This window comes from Alligator mississippiensis, chromosome 13 (genome assembly GCF_030867095.1).
Source record: "Alligator mississippiensis isolate rAllMis1 chromosome 13, rAllMis1, whole genome shotgun sequence".
NCBI classification, from domain to species: domain Eukaryota; kingdom Metazoa; phylum Chordata; order Crocodylia; family Alligatoridae; genus Alligator; species Alligator mississippiensis.
Window position 1 is genome coordinate 52,434,934 of NC_081836.1, and position 26,414 is coordinate 52,461,347.

At 43.4% G+C, this 26,414-nt stretch overlaps 1 protein-coding gene across 3 annotated transcripts in view; it reads left to right on the forward strand.

The window, feature by feature from the left end:
* SDK1 (sidekick cell adhesion molecule 1) overlaps window positions 1–26,414 on the forward strand; it is a 683,598-nt gene that overhangs the window by 527,427 nt on the left and 129,757 nt on the right. For all 3 annotated transcript variants that reach the window (XM_019494663.2, XM_014610818.3, XM_019494664.2), the window contains exons 15-20: window positions 2,160–2,307; window positions 3,221–3,361; window positions 9,270–9,451; window positions 18,250–18,365; window positions 21,189–21,381; window positions 24,587–24,685. In XM_019494663.2, the coding sequence (XP_019350208.2) occupies window positions 2,160–2,307; window positions 3,221–3,361; window positions 9,270–9,451; window positions 18,250–18,365; window positions 21,189–21,381; window positions 24,587–24,685 (879 nt within the window). The remainder of the gene's footprint in view (window positions 1–2,159; window positions 2,308–3,220; window positions 3,362–9,269; window positions 9,452–18,249; window positions 18,366–21,188; window positions 21,382–24,586; window positions 24,686–26,414) is intronic.

Here is a 26,414-nt window from a genome sequence, read left to right on the forward strand (position 1 = left end):
GTGTTGAAATTTTTATGGAACATTTTTTTATGTCTGAATTGCCCTTCTACATGGTGAAACAAGTTCCTTTGCAATTCTGGCTTTGTATGTGTTTTAAGATAGAAGAGCGGGCTTTCAAAGTGTTTGGTTTATTGATTGTCAAGAGAAGAATTGCCATTTAAATTTTAAAGATACTCTGCAAACTTGCTGTATCCACTGCTCCATGAGCAAGCAAATCCTCCCCAAACCACTTTTCTTTACAAATCAGAGTGCCCAGGAGATGAATAGGGTTCGTTTATATTAGTTTTCAGTTTAATCTCTCTTCCTGCCAGATCTTTTATCTTCCACCAGGAGAGGAAAAAGAATAAATAAAGTATTCTACAGATGCAGCGTATAAACAGAGCGGAGCCCCAAGGTGCCGGGGAGATTAATAGGCCTTGTTGTTGAATCAAACTGTTCACTAGATCGAGATGCTCGAGTTAAGCACTCTCAAGTGACGTTTACACTAGCAGTAAACAAATTAAACGGATTTGCTCCAGGAAATGGACCAGTGCGGATTAGCTCAGTTAAGGACATTCGGCATTCCTGTTAGCATCTGGTCTGCCCTTTTCTTGATTAAGCCGCCTCGAGCAACTTGCTGCGTCCACCAGACCTTAACTCCTTCTCCCCATTCATTTTCATCTTGCACCTTGGATGTAGCGAGGTGAACAGGTTTTTGACTAAAGGTCTGCAAAAGTCAAATATTGCCAAGGAGGAGGGGGAGAAGGGAGAGGAAAGACTATGGCTTTCCATAGTTAATGCGGATAAACTTTCTGTGTGACCTAGAAGATGAAAATTCCCATGACATAGGTTGTCATTGAGAGTTTGTAGTCAAAGCCACTGCCAGGAACGTCACGTGAAAAGGTTACTGTTCTACAAGCATCGACTCGGTGCTGACTTCATCCAGGCTCCTGTTAAGAAACTGCTCTCAGAAAGCTTTTGCTGGAATAAATATATTTTGAACTGAATAATTACAAGATGCAGCCTTTATGGCCCAACTGGCATTGTGCCTTGGAGGACTTAAACTTGCTTAAGAACTTTCCAGTGAAGCACTGAATTAGTGATTTATATGTTGGTGTGAAGTTTGACAGCAGTGGTCTGCATCTGGGACATCTCATCTTCATTTTCAGGCTGTCTGTGGCTTCATCTAAGTGACCTGTCAGGCCCGAGTGCATCGCCGTTCTGTTGAACTACATACCCAGATACGCTGCCAAAAGCTAGGGGCCCTGTCCTCAGTCCTTTCCAGAGGCAGTTTTAACTTTGAGTGTGGGACATGAAAACAGCTGGTATTAGTAAAAACTGAGCGAGCCTTTAAAGCAGCCGATCCCATAGCTCCTTTGCTGCTCCACCAGCCAAATGTCACCTTTCCTTGACTCTCGCCGTCATGACTGTGGGGAGAAGATATGACACCATGCTAGGATGAAAAGAAGACAGAATATTTAATTTCCAACATGTTTCATTTTTCACCTCTCTGAAAACATGAAAATGTAATTCAGGCAGCAGAGGCGCTCCGTGTGCAAAGCGTGTGAACTGACAGCGGGGGGCCTACACTGCTGCCAAGGCTGTTTATTCCAGGGAGACATCCTAAGAAATGATTAGACTGAATACCATGCCTTACCTCTGTAGGAAAAAAAGGAAAATCTGCAGGCTGGTAAAATCCACAACAGTAGCTTTTCCAGATCTTTTGAGCAAAGAGCGGATTTGGCAAACAGAGAATGACTCTTCCACACCTGCCTGAAAGCTGAGCAGGAAGATATTCCAAACTAGCTGCGAATTTCATTACAGCCCGTCAGCGAGAGCCACTCATGGGTGTGGTATTGTAATGGACTGCCAAACAGATGGGTTGCAAAATACACAGCCCATCTGTCTTTATCATGCTCATTTCCTCTTTTATTAAAATGTTAATGAATATAGTTTTTATTTATTATGCCCTGACATGTGCAGCCTCACTTTCCAATAGACAAATGTGCAATGTGCCTATACGGGTTGACAGAAAGCTTTCTCTTGTTGGACAGAAACTTCTTCCCGAAGTCCTTCTGCGGAAAGAAGTGAAAAAACCATAGTGCCAAGATGCTGTCTTGTTTCTGCAGGGCTTTTTAACAAGTACCTCAATGTTTTCCAAATGTCTTTTGCTCCACCAGACTCCCCCTGGAAGGTGCACCTCTCGAACGTGGATCCAAAGATGACCGATGTGACTGTGAGTGGGTTAACTCCAGCCCGAACCTACCAGTTTAGGGTGTGTGCTGTTAACCAGGTGGGAAAAGGCCAGTACAGCACTGAGACCAGCAGGTAGAGTAAAAACAGATCCCGGGGTAAAAAGGACTGCCTGTGGAGTAATGCTCAATACTTGGCGTAGAAATCTCTCAGTTGTTCAGGATGTTTAAATGAAACCTCCTTTAATGCCGCAGTGGGGATGTGCGTGGGCACTTGACAGCCACTCATGGCTGGATAAAGAGCTCAACAAGGTTGAGCAGTAATTAGCTGTAATGACAATTAGCAGGAGCAGCACATTCAACAGGTAGAGGGGGCAAAATGAAGCCATCTTCTTGGAGTAGCAATTGAACAGGACCTCAGAAGGCAATGAAACGAGTACGTACAGGGCCAAAATATATTTTTTTTCAATTGTCTAAACTACAGTGGTTAACTGTGGAATGGGCATAGCGCTCACCCTGTCACTGCAGTGTCACTTCTGGAATTCATCCAGATGTGACATAGAAAGATGGCTTCATCAATTTGAGTTTCAAAGGCATCTCCCTTCCTCTGTGAACCAAAGCTTGCTGTGAGCTTGAATTACAGAGCAGCTGAACTCTAAATGGCTTTTGCAAAATGTAGGAGTTTGATATGAAAAATATTGAAGGAGCTGAAGGAAACAATTTGGATGGAGTCACAGATTCTGGACCTGAGCTCTAACTCATTCAGGCTTGTAATCTTTTTAAAGAGATGTGGCAGCCTGGGTGATGCAGACAGAATAAGGCTACCTCAGCTGTCTTTCTTGTTGCTTGCTTAACTGATTTTCTATTATGTTGATTTGTTGTAACTATCTCATGCATGTCTTCAGCGGTTTGATCAGCATTATATTTCTTTCTGGTCGTCAGATGTTAGCAAACAAAGCTGGTTCACATGTAACGGATACTTAAACTAGAAAAGCTATCTGTCTTTGTATCTCAGTGCCCACTTCCCATCACATTCTTTTTGTCTTTAGGTTGATGCTCCCAGAAGAACCCCCGAGCGCCCCTCCTAAAAACATAGTGGCCAGCGGCCGCACCAATCAATCTATCATGGTTCAGTGGCAGCCTCCTCCTGAAAGCGAACACAATGGGGTTCTCCATGGGTACATCCTAAGGTGAGCATCCAGCTTGTTCCCTAGCCTAGAGACTCTGGAGCTAAAAATGTGAGTGGATGAGAGTCTGGCATCTCGGTGGTGTGACTAACTGAAAAGAAAACAGCGTTAAGGAATTATTTGCCCAGTGCTATGGATGTGCATGGTGTCTGACAGACAAACAAAAGATCAAGAAGTCGAGAGATTAAAAGTTAAGATTTGTGTAGCCTGCAAGCTAGTGTCTGGATTTCCAGCACGTACCACTTAGCACAAATTCTCCATATAAACACTGTCCAGGTACACAGTGGCTGAGTACAGACAGTCACAAAGCTGGAGGCTGAATTGATTCAGTCTTTGCAAGTTAGTCTAAGCTGCATAGATTGAACCAGTAAGCAAGTGAACAGACATTCCCTTTTGATTCTGAAAATGCAGCTGCATGCCTGCAGTGGCTCAGGCCAGAAGCTGGGGGGGGCGGGGGGGGCTAGATCATGCCTCCCTGTTTGGCTGGAGCAGACAGCTTGGGCCAAGGCTGACCTGCCCACCTTGCTTGGGGCAGTTTGCAGGGGAGGTGCAAAGCATCCTGGGATGCTGGGGGGAACTGTGAGTTAACTTGAGTCGGGAGGGGATCTGGGGTAGAAGTTCAGTAAACCAATGTAAACTAAATCAGGTAAGTCTGATACTACATCCATCCAGGTTTCTCTTAAAGTAGTTTTGGCCATTTTGAAACTGGTTTATGTGCACTGAAATTCCGTTGTGTTACAGGCTTGAACTGGTTTCTCATCACTTATACTGGTTTATGTGTAACTTCTATCCCTAGCCAGTGAGTGCAAGACAGGTTACTCCACTTGAAAGTGAAGTGCTAGGCACTGAAAGCGTTCGTATGAGGAGACAATACAAAGGATCTAGTGTACTGTAATTTTATACCCTCGCTTCCTGTGCTGTAACTTCCCTGTGTAGACAAGTCTTCACATACATCACACCAAAGAAACAATGAACAACGATTTACATCAAAGGATAGGAATTTGATCAGTAAACTAGTTTTCTTCCAGAGAAAATAAAGAAGGAGGGTGTGACAGATCAAGTCAACTTGGCCAGGTTGGGTTTCGGATTAAAAATCAGTAAGATAAATAAGCTCTCTTCAACCTGCCTATAATAATTAACAAAGAAGAGTTGCAAGCTGATAACTTAAAACCAGCCACTTGGTCCGATCTGTCTGCTTATCCATGTGTTGCTTCCTAAGAAAGGGTGAGACTAAGAGACTCCTCAGAATACATTTCTCTCCTAGTCTCTCTAAGGTTTCGCTACCATCTCTCAGATGTATCTACAGAATATGTTTGCTGCTTGGCAGTATTGCTGCCTTGCACACAGAGAAGATAACTGTAGCCTTTGCTCTGCTCAAGAAGGCTGTGTCTAAACTAGCCATTGGTGTAGGAAACTGCCTAGTGCTGCATTACCCCATGCAGTGGTTGGAGCCTTAGGCGAGACAGGATACAGAATTCGGCTGGTGTTTCTGTGGTTGTGTCCTCTACACCCGTGAAAAATTACAGCAAGAAACATTCCCGGGTCTATCTACACTAGTGCTCCTGTCTTTCCTAGCACCGGAAGGTCTGCTCAGGTGATAGTGAACTGGATGAAGGTTTTCTGGATAAGCCAAAGGTTAAGAAAGCTGGTGAGTGTGGATACTCACCTCATCATCCCGAGGCAGGGAGAAGATTCCCAATGACAGATGGTTCAGCTGTGGTGTTTGTACAGCTCTTGCCTCCACCTCAACTTTCTCACTGATGCGTTTTCCAAATGATCTTTTTCATATTTAAGAGAATTGAAGAAATGAAAACACAATAAATACCTCATTTGGTAAAACCTGTGTCTTTCCATTCTCTCTTCTCCAGCCATTTTATGGTAATTTTTTCCCTGATTTTGCATCTTTTATTGCTGATGACCAGGGATCCTGGTTTTCCCTGATAAAAAAATCACAAATTCTCCAATAAAACCCCCAAAATCTCACTCCCCCTACAGCCCCCTGGATCTGCTGGTGCCCTTCATTCCTCCCCCGCAATGCTTGGCACAACCCTTTACACACACTTATGCACACACACACACACACACACACACACACACACACACACACACACACACACACACACAGTCAGAGAGAGCACAAACCCTGATAGGTAGGGCCTGGTTTAAATTGCAATTTTGCATTTTTTGTGAAAATCACAACATGAAGTGATTTTCATGAAAAATGTGATTTGCAACAAAATGCCTCAATATGGCATATCATGCCATTTTGTTGCAATAAGGTGGCTGCTGCAAGCTGGGGAAGCATTCCCCAGTGGGCAGCAAAAGCCTGGCAGGCCAAAGGAAGGGGGAAGGGGTTGCAAAAGGGACAGGGAGAGAAAAGAACTTGGGGAGAGTTAGGAGAGGGACTGTGGGCTCCTCCAGGCAGGAAAACTGGGGCGGAGAGCGAGGAGGGCACCTGGGGGCTGCCTTGGCAGATGGCCCTGGTACTGGGTAGGGGAGGGGATGTTTGCTTCTCTGGGCAGGAAAACTCGGGCACCGGGGCTTAATGACGGGGGAAGAGAAAACACACACAGAGGAGCAAGCAGCCCCTCCCTTACCCAGTGCCAGGGCTGTCTGCCAAGGCACTGTCCCTTTTGCAACCCCTTCCCCCCTACCCTCACCTGCTTCAGCCTTGCTCCCAAGGCCTCTGCTGCTGCAATTAAACCAGGCCCTAAGCCTGCTGCCTCAGCCAATTGGGGGGGAGGGTGGCACCGATGTGGGTGCAAGAATGGTGGCCCCCACCACACTTGGCCCACAATATTCATGAGCTGGCCCTGCAGTTTAAACCAGGCCCGACTGATAGGCTTGCCCCTGGAATGCTTTGCAGCCCATGAGTCACAATCCACAGTTAATATACAGCTGAACACAGTGATGTTGAGAGGGAGGGTGGGAGCGTTAGCACATTTTGTCCAGCATAGTTCACAGGTACTTGAAGCTGGCCAATGGGCATGGGCATTTGTGGGATCCAGGAGCAAAATACTTCCTCCCAGGAGAAATGCAACAATGTATAACAATCTAAGGTACAGGTTTGGAAGGTGCTGATACCCTGTAGAGCAGTGGTTTTCCAGCTGTGCTGGCTCTGCAGCAGGTCAGCCGGGGTTCCATGGAGGGACTGAGGGTAACGGTGGAGCAGGCCGGGAGGTGGCGCACTGCCATCGCCAGGCTGGGTTGTCTGGCTCCACATCAGTCTTTAGGATGGGGTAGGGGTTGTGTGGCAGAAAAAGTGATACAAAACGGTTCCGTGACTAAAGGAAGTTTGAAAACAACTGCTGCAGAGCGATTGGGATCAATGGGACTTCTAATGGCTCCACCAGTCCATTCCTTTGTTTCTTCACAGGGGGCACATCTACACATACATGCCCATACTGCACAGTAAATATGGCGGCTTACGCTGACTTGAGCGTAAATTTGATACCTGCATCATGCAGGTATCAAATTTATGCCCAATTAATTACTGCACACTAACGCACATTTGGACGTCTTACTGCGTAGTCACGCTGTGTGTGTGGACCAGCTTGGGACTAACTTTAGTCCCAAGTCAGTCCACACACAACGCTGATGTGCCTTAATGCCCGCACATGTAGATGCTGGCCTCTTCCCATTTACTGTGCAATAACTTACTGCGCAGTAAATTTAAGTCAGTGTAAATGCACGTGTAGACATGATCAGGATTGATTTCTTTATTCTTAAACTTCCCATTATAGATTTGTACCCAGTCTGGCCATAAATGCTGTGAGAGATTGCAGTTCTATACCTCCTTCCCCTTAGCAGCCTGTTCTGTTATCTTATTGTCTCCATATAACGTTTTCAGTGATGTTTAATGTAAGCATTTCCTTCTGCAGCTCATGGAAAATTAGCTTCGTTGATCCCTGTCTCCTCTGTAACAACACTTCCAAAATTACTAGAAAGTTATCTTGTCCATTGTCCTCAATTTGCAAACATTTTTACATGCTTAAATATTTCATATGGGCTCCTGAGTGGAGAAACAAACCATTTGTTCAACAGGAATGTAAAATTATCCCATAAAAATAAATCTTTCCCACCCAACATTTGCTTGGGAATCAAAATGTGTGAGTTAGAGGAATTTTAGTTTCAGTGGAGTTAGGGTACAATAGGTCTATATTCTGAGTGGCTTTTGATACAGGAAATGTCCACTTTAATATTACACCGGTCACCCTATCGGTGCAACATAGAATCCCAGCATCAAGAATATATTAAACTGAGAAAACGCCCACTTTGAGAAGTGAAGGTACAGTGCACAAGTCATATACAGTATGCATCAAAGTATATGGTGAGAATAAATCAGGAGGACATGACATTTCTGAATTGGCCTTCTTCCTCTGCCCTTTTTCTCACCAGCGGTGTTGTGTTTAGAGGAGTGTCATGCTAAGAGCACAATAGATTAGATCACGGGAGCAGTCCACGCCTTGTCTTCCATGTGTGAGACAAAAGGGAGAGTGCTATGCAAAGAGCTGACATTGCCAAGACTCACACAACCTTCCCAGCCACCAGCAAGGAAGAGAAAAGCCAGTATTGCATTCAAAGGGAGGCAGAGAGACGCACTATAATCCGAAGAAAAATTCACACGGCTTTGCTGCGTGTGTCATGATTTTGGGTTCACGTTTCACACGCTGGCCTGCAACCACGCTCCAGTAGTGTTGCAATACGAAGCAGAAAGTCGCACAGGCAGTGACCGGGAGCCGCACTGGAGATCTCTACAGGAAGCATCTATTCCAAAATCTGTGTTGAAACCAGGTCTTGTACGCAGAGAGAAGTGGCACTGGTTTAACTTGAAACCGTTTAAAATTGTGCTGCAAGGTGAATCAGTGAACCTTTCTCATATCACCAAGCCTTAATTGGTTATTTTCAAGCAAGGGGTAAATAAAACAGCATAAAAATAATGTGATGAATAAGAATCCAAATGTTTCCATATTTGTCTTTTCACCGAATGGTAATGTCTCATTTGCAAGTCAGACTGCTATTTGGGCGACATATTTCTGATGTGTTGATTACCATATTGTAAGCATCTACTGTACAGCTTGTATCCTGAAGGGGAAAAAGCAAACTGGCTTGCTCCAAATCCTCAAATTTCCAAGGGCTGGTTGTTTTCTGAAATAATTATTCCCTCTCAGTCGTTCGCCAGAGTGTGAAGGTACACATCGCAAAGGGAGTCCAATTTCCATACCACCACTTCAACGGGGGAACCACGGATTGAATTCTTCCATTCCACATCTCTCCAGCAGAATATCTGCAGCGAACCCTTATTTGCAAATTTGTTTCATCACCAAGCAGCCCTTTGTCTCATTCTCATTCCTAACATTACCTTTGGTCCCAAAGCAGCCCCTATTTCTGTCCTTCGTATAAACATGCTGTGAAAGTGAATTCCCGGTGAAGGCCGGAGCTTGGTAATCCCTGACACCAGAAGGTCTTAACACCGCTGAGCTCTTCCTTTTCAGGTTTCAGGAGCTGAGAGAGCAAGCATTTCTCAAACTGATTTGCAGCAGCACCCTGATAAAAATCACGTCAGGGATATTTTTTGCACTAAATCACCGCTTTTACTAGACAAGCCACATTTAAAAAGCTGTAATTTTTCTACGACCATAAAACAGGATAAAATACCAGTTTTGTTTAGCCCCGAGCATGTAATCTCAGTGAGATCAGATTATAAATACCGTAGCAGTCAAGAAGGATAGGGTCTTAGCAGGAGTTAGTTGGTTGTTTTTGATGATTTTTTTTTATCATCCGTTGTATAATTCTGCAATAAAAATTTGGATATTGCCTCTTCACGGAGGAAGTTGTTTTGCTAGTCGGTGCATTTGCTATAATTGATGCCATTTAATTGACTGCAATGAATTTTTCTTCCTGTGTGTAGGTATCGCCTGGCAGGCCTCCCCGGGGAGTACCAGTATAAGAACATCACCAGTGCAGAGATTAACTACTGTTTGGTGAAAGACCTGATCATCTGGACTCAGTATGAAATCCAGGTGGCATCTTATAATGGAGCCGGGTTGGGAGCATTCAGCCGAGCGGTGACGGAGTACACTTTACAAGGAGGTGAGCAAATTGGAACTACAAATCCTTTGTAGCCACTGGTTTTTTTGAAAGAGTGAACAAACAGCGGGAGGATTTGTGGTGTGTTTACCTATATATAGGTAAGCAGATTCTCAAGAGACTGAGGATTTTAAAGGAGAACTTTAAATGGGATCTAAACATTTACCCAGAGCAGAGAGAAATCACAGCTCCTACTTCTCAGTGACGTTAGGGCTCCTTTACATCTCTCTGGCAATGTTCAGGTGCTCTAAAGAGGGTATTAGTACTTCTATAATAAAAGGATTTTTAATTACATTTGTACCCTCTGTAAGGCATGTTTACCCTGTCAAATTGGTATTTAAAAAGCTGCAGCACATTGCAAAGCAGACCCTCAGAGTTTCTACTTATTTCCAGAATCGCAGGGTAATGTTTAATTCCAAGCATTAGACAGCGTTGTGGTCTCTATTTTACAGGTCATAAAACAACTAAACTATCCACAAAAAAAACCTTACCATTTTACAGTACATCAGTTAGTTCTTTATCTGTGAAGTGTGTGTAATACTTTGCTAATTGTTGGTAGGAGTACACTGTTAGGTGATTAAATACAGTTCAGGTTGTAGCAGGGCTTCTTAGAAAAGATAATCCAAGTGCCACCGCAGTTTACCAGGACAGTTAAAAGACCAAGGGAACTGCCCAGGTGATAGCTCAGAGAATCCAGTCTTGCAAGGTAGACGGTCTAGATATCCTCTGTCCCCTTTAGAAAACAGGTCTGACAGAGCTGGAAATGTATATTGTAATGTTGATTGCTACTAGGTGGACTTAATATGGCATATCGCATTGAAGTCCACACCTCTGCAGAGAATTGGTTTGCACTCAGAATTTAAAATTTCTTTTGGGCATTGGTTTGCATTTTCCTTGTTTATTTGGACATTCTGAGTTATCACAACACCTTAACCCTCCGTCTGCTAAGGTCAGGCTTCTGACTTCCAATGCCTTCTCTTTAACCCTGCCAGTGACTAATGTCCCTAGGCAGTGCGCACCATTATTATTAGACCGTATTGATTGGCTATCTGTTGTCATTTATAAGGATATACCTCCTGTTATAAATTAAGCGGAGTCAGTCTTGCATTCAGATTAACTCGTAGAAGTGTTTAGGATGCAGCGGAAGTGTTTAATCTATAGTAACTTGTTCATCTTTGTGTAATTCCTATCCACTAGATATGGTTGAATATAGATTCATAGACATTAGGGCCGGAAGGGACTCCAGAAGATCATCGAGTCCGGCCCCCTGTCCCAGGGGCAGGAAGTCAGCAGGGATCATAGGATCCCAGGAAGATAAACATCCAGATGAAAAACTAGACATTTTCCTTCGTTTCATATCAGGATTTGGTAAATAGTAGAATAGCTACAAAATGGACATTGTCATCCCTCAGGGTATGCCTTGGTGAGGTTTGTATGGAAGGCCTCAGGCATTCAGCCCACTCAAAAAAGAGTTTGAAGCCTTTTTACATTTGGAGTTGAACAGGAAGGAAGCTGCTCAGCTCCAGTCTAAACTGAAGCTGGGTTTGATATTGGTTCTCCATATGTCATGTGCCATTGCCCTGTGCCACACACCTTACTTTGCTGGAGGATGTATAGGAACATGCTGCTTGTGTCTGTTCCTGGCTGTTGAATCCATCTAAACCGAATGAGCAGGAGGCTAGGAATTTAAGGCAGAGCATAGGTGGAAATGGTCTTACTGACTGTAATAGAGTTTTAATACGGTAATTGCTTCTCCGTCTTATAGCTAAGTTCAAGTGAACTAGAGTAGATGCCAAAGACAAATGCCACCGATGCAGCTTGTTCTCCCACTCCCCTCCTGCCTGTACACACACACCTGCACACACACACAAGGAGATTTTAGCTGTGCTGTCCAAAAGTTGTTTTCTGTGGATGAAAAGGTACCGAAAATAGCTGACATTAATTGGATATGCCAGGCAATCAAAAACCCTGGCAGGAAATGAGTGCTGGGAGTGGATCAGCACATTGACATTGATTTCCCCTCCACCTTCCATCTCAGTGAACCTCCATTGTTTGTATGACCTGTGCTTTTACCCATAAAGCCATCTGATTAGACTCTAATTAGTCTTTTTGGCATTTAGCAGTGGTGGCCCAAAGACCTACTGAAAGCTGTCTGCAGCGTTTTCAAAATAACTCACGACCAAGCCTGTAAAATACCTCCAACTGGAGCGTACCCAGCAGCTGAACTATATAATGTCAATTAAGTTCTTTGAGAGACTTATTGGCAAAGTACTGAACATCCTGCTGCAGAGGGCAGAGGGCTTGCCTGTTGCTAAACCTTAAAGGCCTTTTGCAGAGCGGTATTCAGCATAATCCTTTGATGGTGTGTCTATATATACCCCTTTCTTCATCAGACCTTCTCCAGCTGTTCCTTACTTTGATGTTACCTTTTACAGGGGCTTGTGCCTGCTTCCTGCTTAGAGTAACTTTTGCTCATTTGAACAGAATGTCCTCCAGGACCTTTGCTCAGTGTATGAAGAGCTGGGGGCTGCCAGTGCCCCTGCACAAAAGAGTGTTTCTTTAAGAACCGGACAGAGCTGATTGAGTGGTGGTGATATTTCCTTTCCCCGCTAGATTGTGACCACATTTTTCCCCTTTCTGTGTTTAGTTCAGGAGAGAAAGAGAGAAAACCACTCTTCAGTCTGCTGCTGCCACTTGGATCGTCTAAACTTTCTATACGTCGGAGACGTTCTGTCTTGGACAGCTCCTCCCCAAATTAAATGCTGCTTCATTTATGCTCAGACAGCTCATATACTATGGCTAGCTACAGACATTCAAAAAGCCCAAGGTCGAATCAGTCTATTTTATGCAGTTTTATGTTATGCAGTTTCATGGTTTAGATCGGTAGTGAACAGAAAAACACGTTCACGGGGGTCGGACTAGATGATCTGTTCAGGTCCCTTCCGAGCCTAGCAACTATGAAACACTTTGGTGGCCGGGGGAAATCTTAGTCCCATTTGAAAATCAGTGTGTGCTGAGCTTCAGCTGTGTTACAGGTATAGACCAATTTTTGATCCCTTATACCAGTGAAAGTGTAATGTCTGTGCCTGGCTTAAGAGGTCATCGCTTTCTTCTCCCACTCTTCATAGCTTGTGAAGTTTTTTCATCCTTCCTTAGAAGTCACAACTTCAGATCTAAATCTGTCTCTCAACCCGGCTGTGAAACCACAGAATTTGTCCACAGGATAACTGTTGTAATTTTAGCATCTGTCTGATGCCCTGAAGACAGAAATCTATATTGCTGACCCCACTTCTAGCCTAGCTCTTTGCTCTAAGAGGCTGACTTGGATGCCTCTGTGCTGTTCATAAAGGCTGGGAGCAGTTGAGTGAGTGGTGTTTCCTGAGCATGCGAGAGCTAGCAACCACCAGATTAGTGAGTCTTGGTGGCATGATGGGGAGGAAGATAAGGGCAATACGGGTGTGCTCAACCAGGTCTGTAGGGATTTCCTCTCAGCAGCACACAGCGAGTCACAGAGATGCTGTAGGCCTACAGCTGAGGAGCATGAGGAAATCTGTCCCAGTTGACTGAGTATTTGCCAGCAGGGTTTCCTTCTGTAATTAGAAAATAATCCTGAGGAAGGAATGCAGCTGCTGCCCTTGGATCAGGAGTCTCCCCAACAAGCACTATGTTCTGCATTGGTTGAAAAGTAGATCTATAAAAAGTAGATTTCTCCTTATTTCCCCTTAGGCTTAGATGCCTCAATAGAGAGGAGGGGACCTGCAGACCCTCTTCCCTTTGAGGGGAGTCTGTGTAGTACAAACAGTTGCTTGGGCCATAGGCGTTGCATGGGGGGGACACAAAGGGGTATGTGCCCCCCCCCCCGAGAGCCCTGGTGCCCCACTGACAGCAAGTGCTCTGGCTAGTAGAGGGGCATGGAGAGTGCTAGTGCCCCCCCTGAAATTGGCTCCACCAGCAGCAGAAGTGCTGACAGCAGGCCCCCTGCCACTTCCCCCTCTAAGGGACCCCCCCCTCCGGTTGTGCCCCACTGGTGCGTCCCCAGACTCGGGAGGCACCAGTCGCCCATGTTGGGGCTAACTGGTATGCTCCATGAATTCCCAAGATAGGAAGGAGCAAGGAGCCTTGCTCTCCTTTATGGGCCACAACTCCAGTTCTTTTCTAGCAGGGGCTGCTTTCTTTTTGTACCTACCGAGGTATAGATGAAAACAAAGGGGACTGGCCAGCTGTGGGGCAGGAATAGGACTCACTCCTTGAAGGGGTGGATCAAGATTTGCAAGGCAAGAATTCTGCCTTTGAGGCAGAGCTCTTCCCCGAGCTCCCAGCCTGGCCACGCAGCTGAACAATTCCAGTTAAAGGAACAACTGATTTCTCAGAGTGAAAATCCCGTAGTGCTACGAGCCTACCCGATTGAGATGTGGAAGTCGGCTTCCTGAAGGTGGGGAGCTTGGGATCTTTCTGTAAGGCAGCGCTAAAGATTTACATTTGAAACTTGTCATCTGGCTGTCTGAATTGGCACAAGGTTTCCGTGCATATTCATACAGCTAGAGGCAGAGCAATAACACGAACGCATGCTTATCCTTAATTCCTTCCCTTCTTCCCATTGTCTTGCCGGCCAATCCCATTTAATGGCTTTCATCCACGGTGCCTCCATGACCTTTTCTTCTTAGAGTAGTTTTCGAATGCTATGTATTAACTTACAATTGAAGGAGTTGAATTCTAATACATTTCCAGCCAAGTGAACTTTACCAGGAGGCATGTAAAGGTTGGTTCTGTCAGACCAGCCATGCTCTGAAATTCAGGGAAGTCCAGAAGATGTCACGTACAGTTTGGAGTAGTTTGGTAGTGGTAGATGCTAGCTATCATGCCAGACATGACCATAAAAGACGTTTCAAAGGCCGGCGTGCAGCCATACATAGGGATGTCTTTGTCGATAAATATTGATCAGTCCGTTCTTATGCTGTTCGGTAATGAGAACGACAGAATATAAGAAACTAAATAATATGGACAATTAGAAATATTTTCTGTTGCCAGTTTCAGCGTCAGCAGCTCGCTCCTGGTTTATCTGAAGAACGATTTCTGTTTTCGTGGATTGACCAGTAGGTCAGATCCAATGTAAATATAACATTGAGCTCTCCTCCAATTTAGTTTTTAATGTAAACTCATTCAGATGCTATGGAAGAATGTAATATCAAGACACAAAGAAGGAACTTGGCATTGGCACCATGAAGTCAATTTTAGGAGTAATAAAGCCAATTTTTTTTTTCAGTTAAAAATATAAAAATGGCTTGTATTGTGTTTCTACAATAAAATTAAGTGTCTGCATATTAGACAGCCTTGTACTCGCCATCTCTTAAATGTATTCACTAAGATGCAGATTTTGATTTTTCTATAAAGGAATCCAAAGATGAATTATAATAGGAATAATTATTTCCAGCATAGCAAGTCTTTTGTTTTCTGGTCATGTTTTTTCATCATTTTTCTTACCATAGCGGGGTTTGTTTGGTTTTTTTGCTCTATGGTGATTTATTCTTGTTTTAGAAAATTACCTCCTAATGAAAGAAAACTATTTCACATTTCAAAAAAGAACTGAAGGAAACATATTTGGTTATCCGCATTTCAGTATACTTCAGTAAACTCTTCCAAGTGTCACTCTGGGATCCGCAGAGGTGAAGTGAAGATTCAAAATGGAAACCGGTATTTTGCTGGTGCCGTTTTTCATCTCTAACAGGAAATTTTCAGTGCTGTGGCATGTGACAGCTTTCACAAGGCTGATTTCCCTGCCTCGAAAATGCCCTCGGATGAAGTCCTGGCCCCATTGAGTTCAACAGCAGTTCTTTCCGTTGACTTCAGTGGTGTCAGGGCTTCACCCTGAAAATAAGGCTGTGGCAAACAAGCCCCAGAGCAGGGCGTGTTGGTTATGTTCAGGCCACAGAAAGGATTTAGGAATAGGTTTGTAGAAATGCCGCTTCAGGCACAGGTTTATATGACAGTCATATGTATCCAGTATAGCTGTACTCAGTCACCTTTACTTACGTTTGCACTCTTTGAACAACTGCTCCTGAAGATGTTTTCCGATTTAAATGAGACATAGCTGTCAATCAGAACCTTTCAGATTACATTTATATCTAACATCATATTTATAGAAATGTCAGCCTGGCAGTAGGGTAACATATGCAAACAGGATGCTAGCGTGGAAATAAAGGAAATGGAGAGAGGAAGACGGAAAGGAGGAAGTATGATGCTACGCTGATTAAACCCTCCCGTTCAGATCCTGTACAGGAGGAGTCCCCATCACTCTGTAAAATGAAACTAAGCATACAAAATCTTTTGATCGTTTCCTCCTGAAATAGAAAATCTCTGGCACAAAAATAAAGAGCCATAAAAAAATATGCAAGGATGCAGGGATTTTTCCCATTTAACGTTTCTAGTGTTAGCCATCAAATAGACAAACTACACAGGAAAGCAACTCCACACATCTCCGAGCTCCGAGGACATGACAAACAGAGTTCACCAAAGCCTCTTGATAAGAAGAGGCTTGTTTATGAGAGTAATGTAGTATATGCTATTCATTATCAGTGTGTAGTACTATTGAAATGTTCTTCTGACTCTCCAGACCCCAAGAACTTTTATAATGTTAGCAGATGACTATGCTAACATTATAACCCTGATTAACATATGCTGGGCATGATGATACATGGTCGAAAATAATTTCCCACTCCCTGTTGGAATTTAGAGCAGCACAAGATAAATCCTGACCCCAGCACTCTCTAATTGTATGTCTAATCCAGGAGCTGTAGCATCAGATTTTGGTGTAGATTTGTGGCATTTGGGATAATAACGGTGATGTGCTTTTAAAGGATTTACAGAAACAAGTGATAGGCATAACTGAAATTGCAGGCCATATCCAGGAATTTCAGCGATGTGATGATGGACACGCAAGCAATGCTTAATGGTTTCATTAACCCTGAAACGCTGTGCTTATTTCACGGGTTTCTGTGTTAAATTTGTTAGTGGACCGATATATCTTTTCATAGCTCTGCTGGTTTCATTGCAGCTATGGACATGACCCCCTCTGTTTATTTCCAGTGATTGTAGCGTCTGGTGGACAAATAGATCTTTGCACTCTTTAAAAACTTATGGTGGCTTCTCATGCATTTAGGTCCTCCTGAGAAGGAGGCTTTTCCCAGTCACTTTTAAGCTTTAAAAGTTTATGACCCACTTTTGGAAGGCATGAGGTAACCACAAATCCCACTGGGCACAGGGACCGGTGGGCACTTCCCTGCAACCCAAGACTTTAGCTTTCACTGGAAAGTTTCCATTTGGACACAGAGGAATTCTTGACAAGTGTTTTGTTCACTCGTGCATAGAATAGAAGTGCACGTGGCTGGCAACAGTAATATTTTTGAAGCTTTAATCAACTTCTTTTCCAGAGGTAGAAGGATATTGTCATCTTATTCATGCTCAAATACCAGCTTCCTAGTAAAAAAATTGCAGTAATTGTGTCAGAGAAAGCAGCATGGCCATTAGTACTTCCATTTTCACCTCTTCCACCACAGTGATTCCCTAAAAACAAGGAGCAGAACAGATAGTTGGCAAGGTATTTAAAGAGACAGTGCATTAAAGGTTGAAATATTTTGGGGGGTACTGAGAACTTCGAAACAGGCTATGGGTCTGGATTGTGTGGTTTTCATCCCCAGTGGAAAACTGAATAAATATTTGTGACACATGGGGTGTGTCTACATGTGCATTTAGGGACACCTAAATTTAATGCACATTAGTTTAATGGACATTAAGGCGATTTAGGCTCATATCTACACGTGCATGCATTAAAGCTCATTAAGGCCATGTGTGCAGACTGACATGGGACTAAAGTTAGTCCCAAGTCAGTCCATACACAGCATTAATGAACCTTAATGCATCTACACATGTATTAATGTGCTTTAGCTATTCACGCCTACATTAGATGTGTGCTTTTGCAGGTATCACATTTAGGTGCAAATGGCCTAAAACTGCCATTTTTAAGGTGCATTAAGGGCGCGCATGTGTAGACGTGCACCCTTAATGCACCTTAAATTGGGCTAAATTGCCTTAAATCGGTAGAGGCACCCATGGTGTTTTTGCTGGCTTCTCCACAAGCCTCAGGACATACTGGTTAAAAATGCATATTCATATTGTATGAATAAATAGCATATCAAGATGGAAAAAGCAAATGAGCAAAGAACCATTTATTCCAGGGATTAAGCTATAACCCACACGGTAATACTTGCTCATAAAAATATGTTTTTCACAACAGTAAATGATAAACAGGTGCTGTCACCAACCTATAATTCCACAATTAGAATTCCTCTACGTGCACACTTTATCTTTGCATGACTGCATAGAAGAACAGTTTGATTTTAAAGGACTTGAGGAATTTCTTGGTGAAACCATTGATTCCCCTTACAGCTATGGATAATTGAAAGAGATGTATTCACCTATCATCATCTAAGGTTCTGTCTCGGGTCTCTATGAGAAGCTCATCTGTGGAATAATAAGCCACAAGAATCATTTCATCTCCTCCCCCTTCCCATTAAAAAGACTCTCCAATAGAAAATGAGAAATAACCCAATTACCTTTCCTTTTAAGTCACTGCTAGGTACCAAAATCATAAATCACATACCCCTTTTCTTAGTGCTGTTATTTTCTGAGACTCATGAGTGGCAGCTAAAGGTGTCTCTATTCATCTTCCCTTCTCCTCCCCACCCCCAGCCCACCCCACCCTTAATCTATTGTATTTTGTTTTCCTCCCGGCTGACTTTGAGCAGTGCCGACGGCTCCACCGCAGAACGTGCAGTCTGAAGCTGTGGATTCCACCACCATCCAGTTTCAGTGGACCCCTCCACCGCAGCAGTTCATCAATGGTATCAATCAGGGATACAAGGTAAATGGAAGCCAGATTTGAATCAAGGCAATTTAGCTTCCTGGGTGTGTAATAGGTCGACTGTTCCTGCCAGATTGAGCATCTCCACGCTTATTGTATAGCAAAGATGTTGTCTCACATCCGTAATATATTCTGAAGGAGATGTACATTGAATTTAGTGAGCTGTTGCTGCCCCAAATGCAAGCTCTCCTGATTGTATCAGTGCTTGCCACAAAGGAAAGGAACAGTTGATGCGTTACAAGCCCTTTGATGTTAGGGCGATGATTTTCAATGGCTCAAGTTAGGGAAAATCAGTGGAAGTTGAGTAAGTATAACTAACCTTTGTGCCTTTGAAAATTTGTTCACTGCAGTTCAGTTTATGCAGAGGTGAATCTCCTGCTGATTTTAAAGGGGTTGGGAGTTCGTCCAAAATATTTTCTTTACTATACAACGGTGGTGATTTGGGGATATATATATGTACAATGTAGGAATTCCAGTTGCTGTTACAGTGTTAATATTGCTGTATCGTGAAATACCTCTGTGTATTCACCCACACTAACAACTTCTAGCACATGTTCACCAGAACAGAGACTGTAGAGAAAGCTTAGCTTCGAGGACCAGCAAGAGATGTGCTAAAAAGATAACTAGATCTGAAAGAACCAAATACTTCCTACTGCTCTGGAAGGGATTTGGAGGGTCGAAGTTCCCCAAGCAGAGCAGAAGGACAAGTGAGTCAAAGAAGGGTTGTAAAAAGGAGTCCCAAAAGAAATGAATGGGGAAGCTTCACAGAAATGCACAGGTGCAGAGGGAATGATACAGGAGTCCACGTAGGGCCTGATGTAGCTGTGGCCCCAACCAAGGTCAGAGAAAGTATGCTGAACTGACTTTCCACTGCGGTTCAGAAGACAAAACATATTCCAGAAAGAAGGATCTTGAATTGCCCCCGAGGACCTGATCCCAGACTATATTATGTCCCATAGCATGGGAGAAACTGAAGCAAAGGAATTAAATACAGGGTTTATTTTTGGCTAGATCTTTGTTTCTCAAATGGTTAAGCAAAGAGCATCAGTGGTTTCAGGCGGGCTGTGTAGCATCTGTGTGTGCGACCATGTGTGCATATGTGTGCACGTTCTCTCATTGTGTTGTAGCCCTAGAGTTAAAATGTAGCTCACACACCAACGTGTCTGTGGTTCTGGGAGAGGGTAGTATGTGGCTGTCAGAGGGGACAGCGTTAGGTCCGAGGGATGGCACTTGGACCACATGGTCCAGCTCTTAGGAGGGGTTGTTAGAGGATCTGCGTTTCAGGAATATTCCTAGAGGCTATAAGGCAGGCACAGTGCCTGGGCTATGTGCAGATTCTGCACAGCCAAGCGGACTGAGACCTGACACGGCATCTGGTGAACGTCCAAGCAGGAGGAGCACAACCAACTTTGCGGAGCCCGTCTTTTAAATTCTTTGCTCTTGTTTCATTCAAAAGCTTTGTCTGCATCACATTCCACATTTTGGGCCAGAGTTTTGAAGAGCTTTACTGCTCAGATTTGCACAGCAAATTAAGTTGCAGTTTCTTTCGCAATTGTACATAGACACTAAAAGCCCGATTTATATTTCCCAGTGGACACTGACAACTTTCCTGAAACTATCAATATTTTCTTTGTCTGGATTTCTTTAACCGTTTCCAGTTGCAATAGCTTTGCAGTTCTTGCTTCACCTGGGAATTCTGGATTGCACTGTGAATAGCTTGAGGAGGATATTTCTGTCGCATGTTCATGTACTACATGATTTTTTAATGAGTTATAAACTACTAGTAGTCAGCCAAGTATCTGCTTTTCCAAAGGGTTACGCCCGTTATATCTTTCACTGGCAGAAGTGCTGGCTTTTATTTTGTTGGTATATTTTCTGAGCAATATGCAATGGGCCACTGTCCAGAAAGAGCAGCACAACCACCGTTAGCATTCAGTTTCCATACTATTCCACAGATATAACTTGGAAAGGAGAAGCAAATTTATATTAGCTTTAGCCGTTATTAATGTTGTTCTTATCTTTGAAACACATTTAAATTTGAGGCAGCTGTAAAGCAGACCATTTCATCTGTCTCAGAAACAGAACATTCAGGTGAAAATGACTCCCTATAGTCTTACTAAACACATATTTTGACTATCTGGAGCTGAAGACTCGCTAATTTTTTTTACACGTGGGTCATTTTAGGCATCTCTCTATGTTTATTCATGTTGCCTGACTTTCAGAGGGGAGGAATAGTTAAAGGAAAACCTAGGAACATCAACCGCAGTGAAAGTCGTTCTTATTTCAAGGTCTAACGCTTTACAGCCAACGGGACACGTCTCTAAAAGGCTGTTGTAATTGAAAACCGTGATGGTGCTTTTAAAATTTTCACTCCGTGTTTTCAAATCAGAGTGCCAGAAGTCAAGGGCTGAAGGCCATGCTTAAGTACCTGTAGAGAAGTGTCCTGATTTTCAAAAAGGTCGCACTGCCAGAAAACCCATTGAGGTCAATGGGAGCTCTAAGTGCTGAGAGTCTTTGACAAGCCGGTTTGGTGTGTGCATGGATATGAATTTAGCAGGCTAAACTTTGGCACCCAGGTGAAAAAATGTTGGTTGCCATTTCTAAAGCATGTTTTTTTATTCTCTTTTTATAGGTTCAAGTAATATGCAAATCCCTCCCGTGAATGTAGTCAAAACATTATATCAGTATGTTCAGTGACAAAGCTGACAGTTGTTTAATGTTGTATTTTTACATTTGGATTAATGAGGTGTTGGCCATCAACTGTATGAAACTGTGAATGAAAATAATGTCTAATGAACGTTCTTCTCTCTCTACATTATCTAGCTCCTAGCATGGCCGGTAGATGCACCAGAGACTGTGACTGTGGTCACCATCGCTCCGGACTTTCATGGAGTTCACAGTGGCTGCATTACCAATTTGAAGAAATTCACAGCTTATTATACATCAGTCCTGTGTTTCACCACCCCGGGGGATGGACCACAGAGCACACCGCAGCTGCTGCATACTCTCGAAGACAGTGAGTACCACGGCCGCTCAGCTTTCAGGGAGCTGCAGTGCTTGAAGATTGTTCTGTTGGAAGTGATGGCTGAGATTTGCAAACCTGGGCATTTTATATTAAACTCCCAAATTTGTCTATATGGCCAGCATAAACATGACTTGATTATCAGAGACACTGAGCCACCAGCTGAAGTCAATGGGAGATACAAGTGTCCAGCATTTTTGAAAATCAGTCTGGTCTCTTTAGGAGTTTAGATACCTGAATATGGCTTAAGGAGACTAATTTTAGCTGCCCCAATATGTCCCCCCCGCCCCAGTAAGTACTCTGCAAACATGTTTATTTGCATATTACAACGAGTTATACAATTAGCTTTTTTTGGCATGTTATAAGTATTAGAATCAGAACAATGCTGTAGCCTTTCAGACTGCCAAATTGGACTCAAATCTGTAGCGATAAATTAGGATGAGTTTGGTAAATCAGTGCTGCATTGAAAAAAAAATCTATGCATCTTGCCCAGTCAGGCTGTTTTGAAGATGGTTGTTCAGGAGAAGCTTGGGGCCAACATGTCTAGCATGGCTTTGTTGCAGATCAAGATGAAATTGCAGTGGCAAAGGTGTGTGAAGGTGGCCTGGCCTGTCATCTGTTCACAGTAATCTTGACTCCAAACAGTGCTTTTATTCTCTTTCCCCTCACTGAACACCATGATTATATTTAAATGAGAAAAAAAGTGGTTAACAGACAGGCAAGTTTTTTAGGAATAATATTTTGCCGTTTGTGGTACCCAGTAAGTTATCATAGGTGTTGTTTCTGGAAAGACGAATCGGTTTGTGGACTGCGTGGTCATTCAAGAAGTAACATGCTAAAGACTGCCTAACTTGTCCACTGGGTGAATGTTGGGGGAAAAAGCCCATATAAAAAATGAAATAGTTGTCCATGGATTTTCCTCCATGGTCTATCTTGTCCATATGTTAGACCCTATGATGCCTTCTTTGCTCAAGGAGCAGATTTCCTGTGCCTAGAACATCTGTTTCTTAGCAGATCACTGAGACGGCAGTATGATCATTAGAAATCTGTGGGGGCATCTACACGTGTGCTTTACTATGGAGTTGACTCATTAGCTCTGCCGTAAAGTGTCACTGTCTACACATGCAGTGCTATTAGGCTGGAGTAAACTAATTAACTCTGCCATAGGTTAGTACTTCCTGACACAAGTACTGTCCTACGGCGGAGTTATTTAGTGCGCTGCAATGCCAGTGACCAGGGCTGGCTGGAAAACAAGGGAGGGAGCTGCCTGCCAGCTAGCCCTGCACTGGAGCACCCTCATGCCCCATCCCATTCCTCCATAGCATGCTGACCTGGGGCAGAGCAGCTCTGGGCTGGTAGGCTGACTCCCTCGGCCCCTGCCAGCTGGGGCTGCGCTGCCCTGGCTCAATGTGCTGCAGTCCCAGGCACACATGTAAACGTTGCACCCAGGAGCAGTGAACTCCAGCATGGATTGTACCAGAATTTATTCATGCACACTGATTTCATGTGTGGATGCACCCTGCGAGACAATAATCTAACCTCATAAGTGTTTACCCAATGATTAAAGCACAAAGACAAGAAGGAACAATTATTATATTTGCTTAACACTGTACAGATAGTATGAATTGTTTAAATACTGTTCAAAAAACAGTTTCCCTTTGTATTACCATAGCTTGAGAAAAAATAAGCAGTACCCTGGAGTCCTCCTGCATCCTGGATGTATCTTTGAGGAGGACGCACTGAATCAAAGGAGTGGCTCCAAGACTTAGTTTTTTTGAACTGTTGGGATTGTATTTCAGAGTTTACTGACCACAGCTGAATAGTGGACAAAATAAATCTACAATGTATGTAATCCTTCCAGACCTTTGCTAACAGATGGTTACTTTCTGCCTTTGTTTACAACGATTCTAGATTATTTTAAATAAAATCAGGTTGCCGATCATTTGTAGATCAAACATGCTCTGACAGCCAATGAGAGATGAGCTTTGGTGGCTCAGTGTAAACAATATTCTCTTTTTAAAATTTGACAATAACATTAATATTGGACTGCAAAGGCAGCACTTTGTGGGTGGGGAGATTACGCCCACTGCAGATATGCACTCCTGAATGCTGAACCAGATTAGCAGCTCTTTGCATTGTGCATTGACTGCTGGATATTGCAGAACGGTCTCATAGGTTTCTCCTCGCTGGGACTGCAGAATCGCAGATGTGGCTGTAGCCAGCCTACTGGCAGGCTTGCTTTATTGTAGGTGGAGGAGAATAAGAAAGTAGACTAAAGTGAAGAGGAAACAAATGTGAAACAAATTTGCAGCCCAGAAATTGCCAACTGATGTCAGTGGAGCTAGAGGACAGCAGACTTGGGCAAGGATCCAGGTAACAGGAGCACTGTGAATATAAAGTGAGCAAAAACTTCCCTTTCCAGTGCATCACTTGGAGAGAGAACAGCCGCTGGATCAGAAACCAGCCAGGGCGTCTTCCTTGAAGATCAAAATTGAGGGAGGAAGGCACATTTTTGACAGTCGTTCCATTTTATACTCTTTCATTGTACACCAGGGAACTGAAATTTTTAGGAGCTCTTGAGCTACGCCATAAAGATACATTCAAAGTTTTACACAGTTCTACACATTTCACAGAAGATCATTGCCATCATGCTTGGCAGTTTTTCGATTTGTTTGAAGAGAGTTTATCCAAGCACTGGCTGCATCAGTCTGACCTTGGTTTGATCGTGCAAAGTTAAAAGTCCTTGCCTAAGTGAGTGTGCAGCCTGTGCTGCTCTTGCAGACAAAAGACGTGATCACTCTTTGCAAAGGCACGAGGAAAGCAGTAGGCTGCCTGCTAGGTTTGAGGGAGAACAAGAAATGCAATTGCTTTTCAGGATCGAGCCAGCTTGATTGTTCTAATTAGATTAGATCAAGAAGAGAGGCTGAGAACAAGTTCTGTGTAAATCTCCTGCTGCCAGTCTATACTGCTTTGCCCAGTCAGGATGAGGACTGGATAAAATAATTTATGTGATGATAGCCAGAGTGATTCTAAACACCTTGCATCTCCCCTCCTCCCTGCAGCTCTTACTGATATTTCCTGCAGGTTTCCATTGGCTTCAGCTCAGTGTTTTATTTCTTCAGCCCTAACCTTGCCATGTGAATCGGATCAAAAGTTAGTGGGGTTCTCCTATTAACAGATTTCCCATTCTGATTGCCAGAGCCAGGAGCTGTGGGACACCTGAGCTTCACTGAGATTCTGGACACGTCTCTCAAGGTCAGCTGGCAAGAACCTGTAGAGAAAAATGGCATCATTACAGGCAAGTATCATCTGTTATCCTTTTGGGGAAAAAATGTGTAGTGGGAATGTATCGTTGCAGTGCAAAAATGACTGGATAATAGAGCATTTAGGAGAAGAGCCTACTGAGAATGCAGGCTTCTTTCTTCCTCTTTAGGGTAATTGAAATGTCAGCTGGGGCATATTACGGAAGGTACAGGTCCAATTACTACCAGCCCATGATTGTGGCCACTGAAGATGCAGCCTGTATGAGAAATCAACTCCCCACTGGGTCTTCAAGCTTGTTAAATCACCCGTTAGCTCCACCTGTGTTACTAGATTTCTGAAACTTTTGAGACTATGTTTGATCCTTGTGCCAAAGGTCAGGATTTCCAGATGCCAGATTTACAACTGCAAAATCCTGATTGGCAGCACTAAAAGGTTACAACTAAGACCAAAAAACAAGTTAGCCAAGCCCTTCATCTATGGACTTGCCTTCTGGTTTGACAGAAATATTTGACTGTTGTCTTTGAATGTGGACTGCGCCGTGATAACAACACAGCTTCCCACTGCGGGCTCTTTCCTGAGAATTCCTCTTGACCTTTCCTCGCCATGTATTCATATACTGTGTCAACCTGGTTGAAACATCAGGCACACATTTTTGTTCAGGATAATTCATGCTTGACAATGTTCCTGCTATTTATCTACAAAAGGCCAAGTTCTATTCCAACTATTAGGAGTATAAATAGACTCCCTCCTCAAGTCCTTGATATATGGTTAATACAAAAGGTGTGTGGGTCCTCCTCCTCACTGCTGTGTGACTCATTCTTATGGACGTCTGTATCATAAAAGTGGATGCATTAGTGGACTTGAACAGGGTCTAATACAATTGCACTTCACTGCCTAAGTCTACTTAAACATCTAGTAGGTGGAAGAAAGTCTGGCACAAGGAGACCCCGTTGCCTGCAGATGGAAAGTATTAGAGACATGTAAAATGTGCGGTGGCTCTGTGCAGAGGAGGGAAGTTGTTTCATGCAACAGTCTGAGATTTCAAAGGCTGTTTTCCTTCTGAACTGAACAATTTACCCCCAACCCCTCACTCCCCTCCACAGGTCAAAATTCTGTTCAAAGTAAAATTGGGCGGGGGGGAGAGATCATTTAGGGTTATTTGAGAAAATTGCCAAGGGTTCTGTTCGTTTTCAAAATTGTTATTGGAAAATGGAAAATTAAACCATTTTGTTCTAAAAAATAATGAGTCAGTATATTTGACTCATTGCCAAGGGCTTTTCCGGTCCCACTCTGAAGTAAAATTCTTGTGAAACCGAAACAATTACACAAACCATTTTGACTCAGAGATAACTGCTTATTCTAACAGCATCTGGAACCAGCAATGTTTTCCAATCAACTCAAGCATGCAGCATGTCTGCATGAGCCTCCCATGCTGCCTCTGTCTCCGTGCACATCACATACCTGTTCCTTTGTACTGAAGTAACTTTCCTGAAATATTGCTCTCTGCATTGATTTCAGTGGTTTGGGTATGAAAATTGATGGCTTTGGATGGCAGAAGTATATAGACTCAGTAAATCTTTAAAGCTGGGTGCCTAAATGGAAGCACCTGGTTCCATATTTAGACACCTAAAGAAGTGGCATTTAGAAATGCTGAGTGCCAGCAGCTGCCACTGAAGTCACAAGGATCTGTAAAGACTTGGTATCTCTTAATAGGTGGGCAATTATTTAGGGAGTAAATATGATTTTAGGTGGTTACTTTGAGG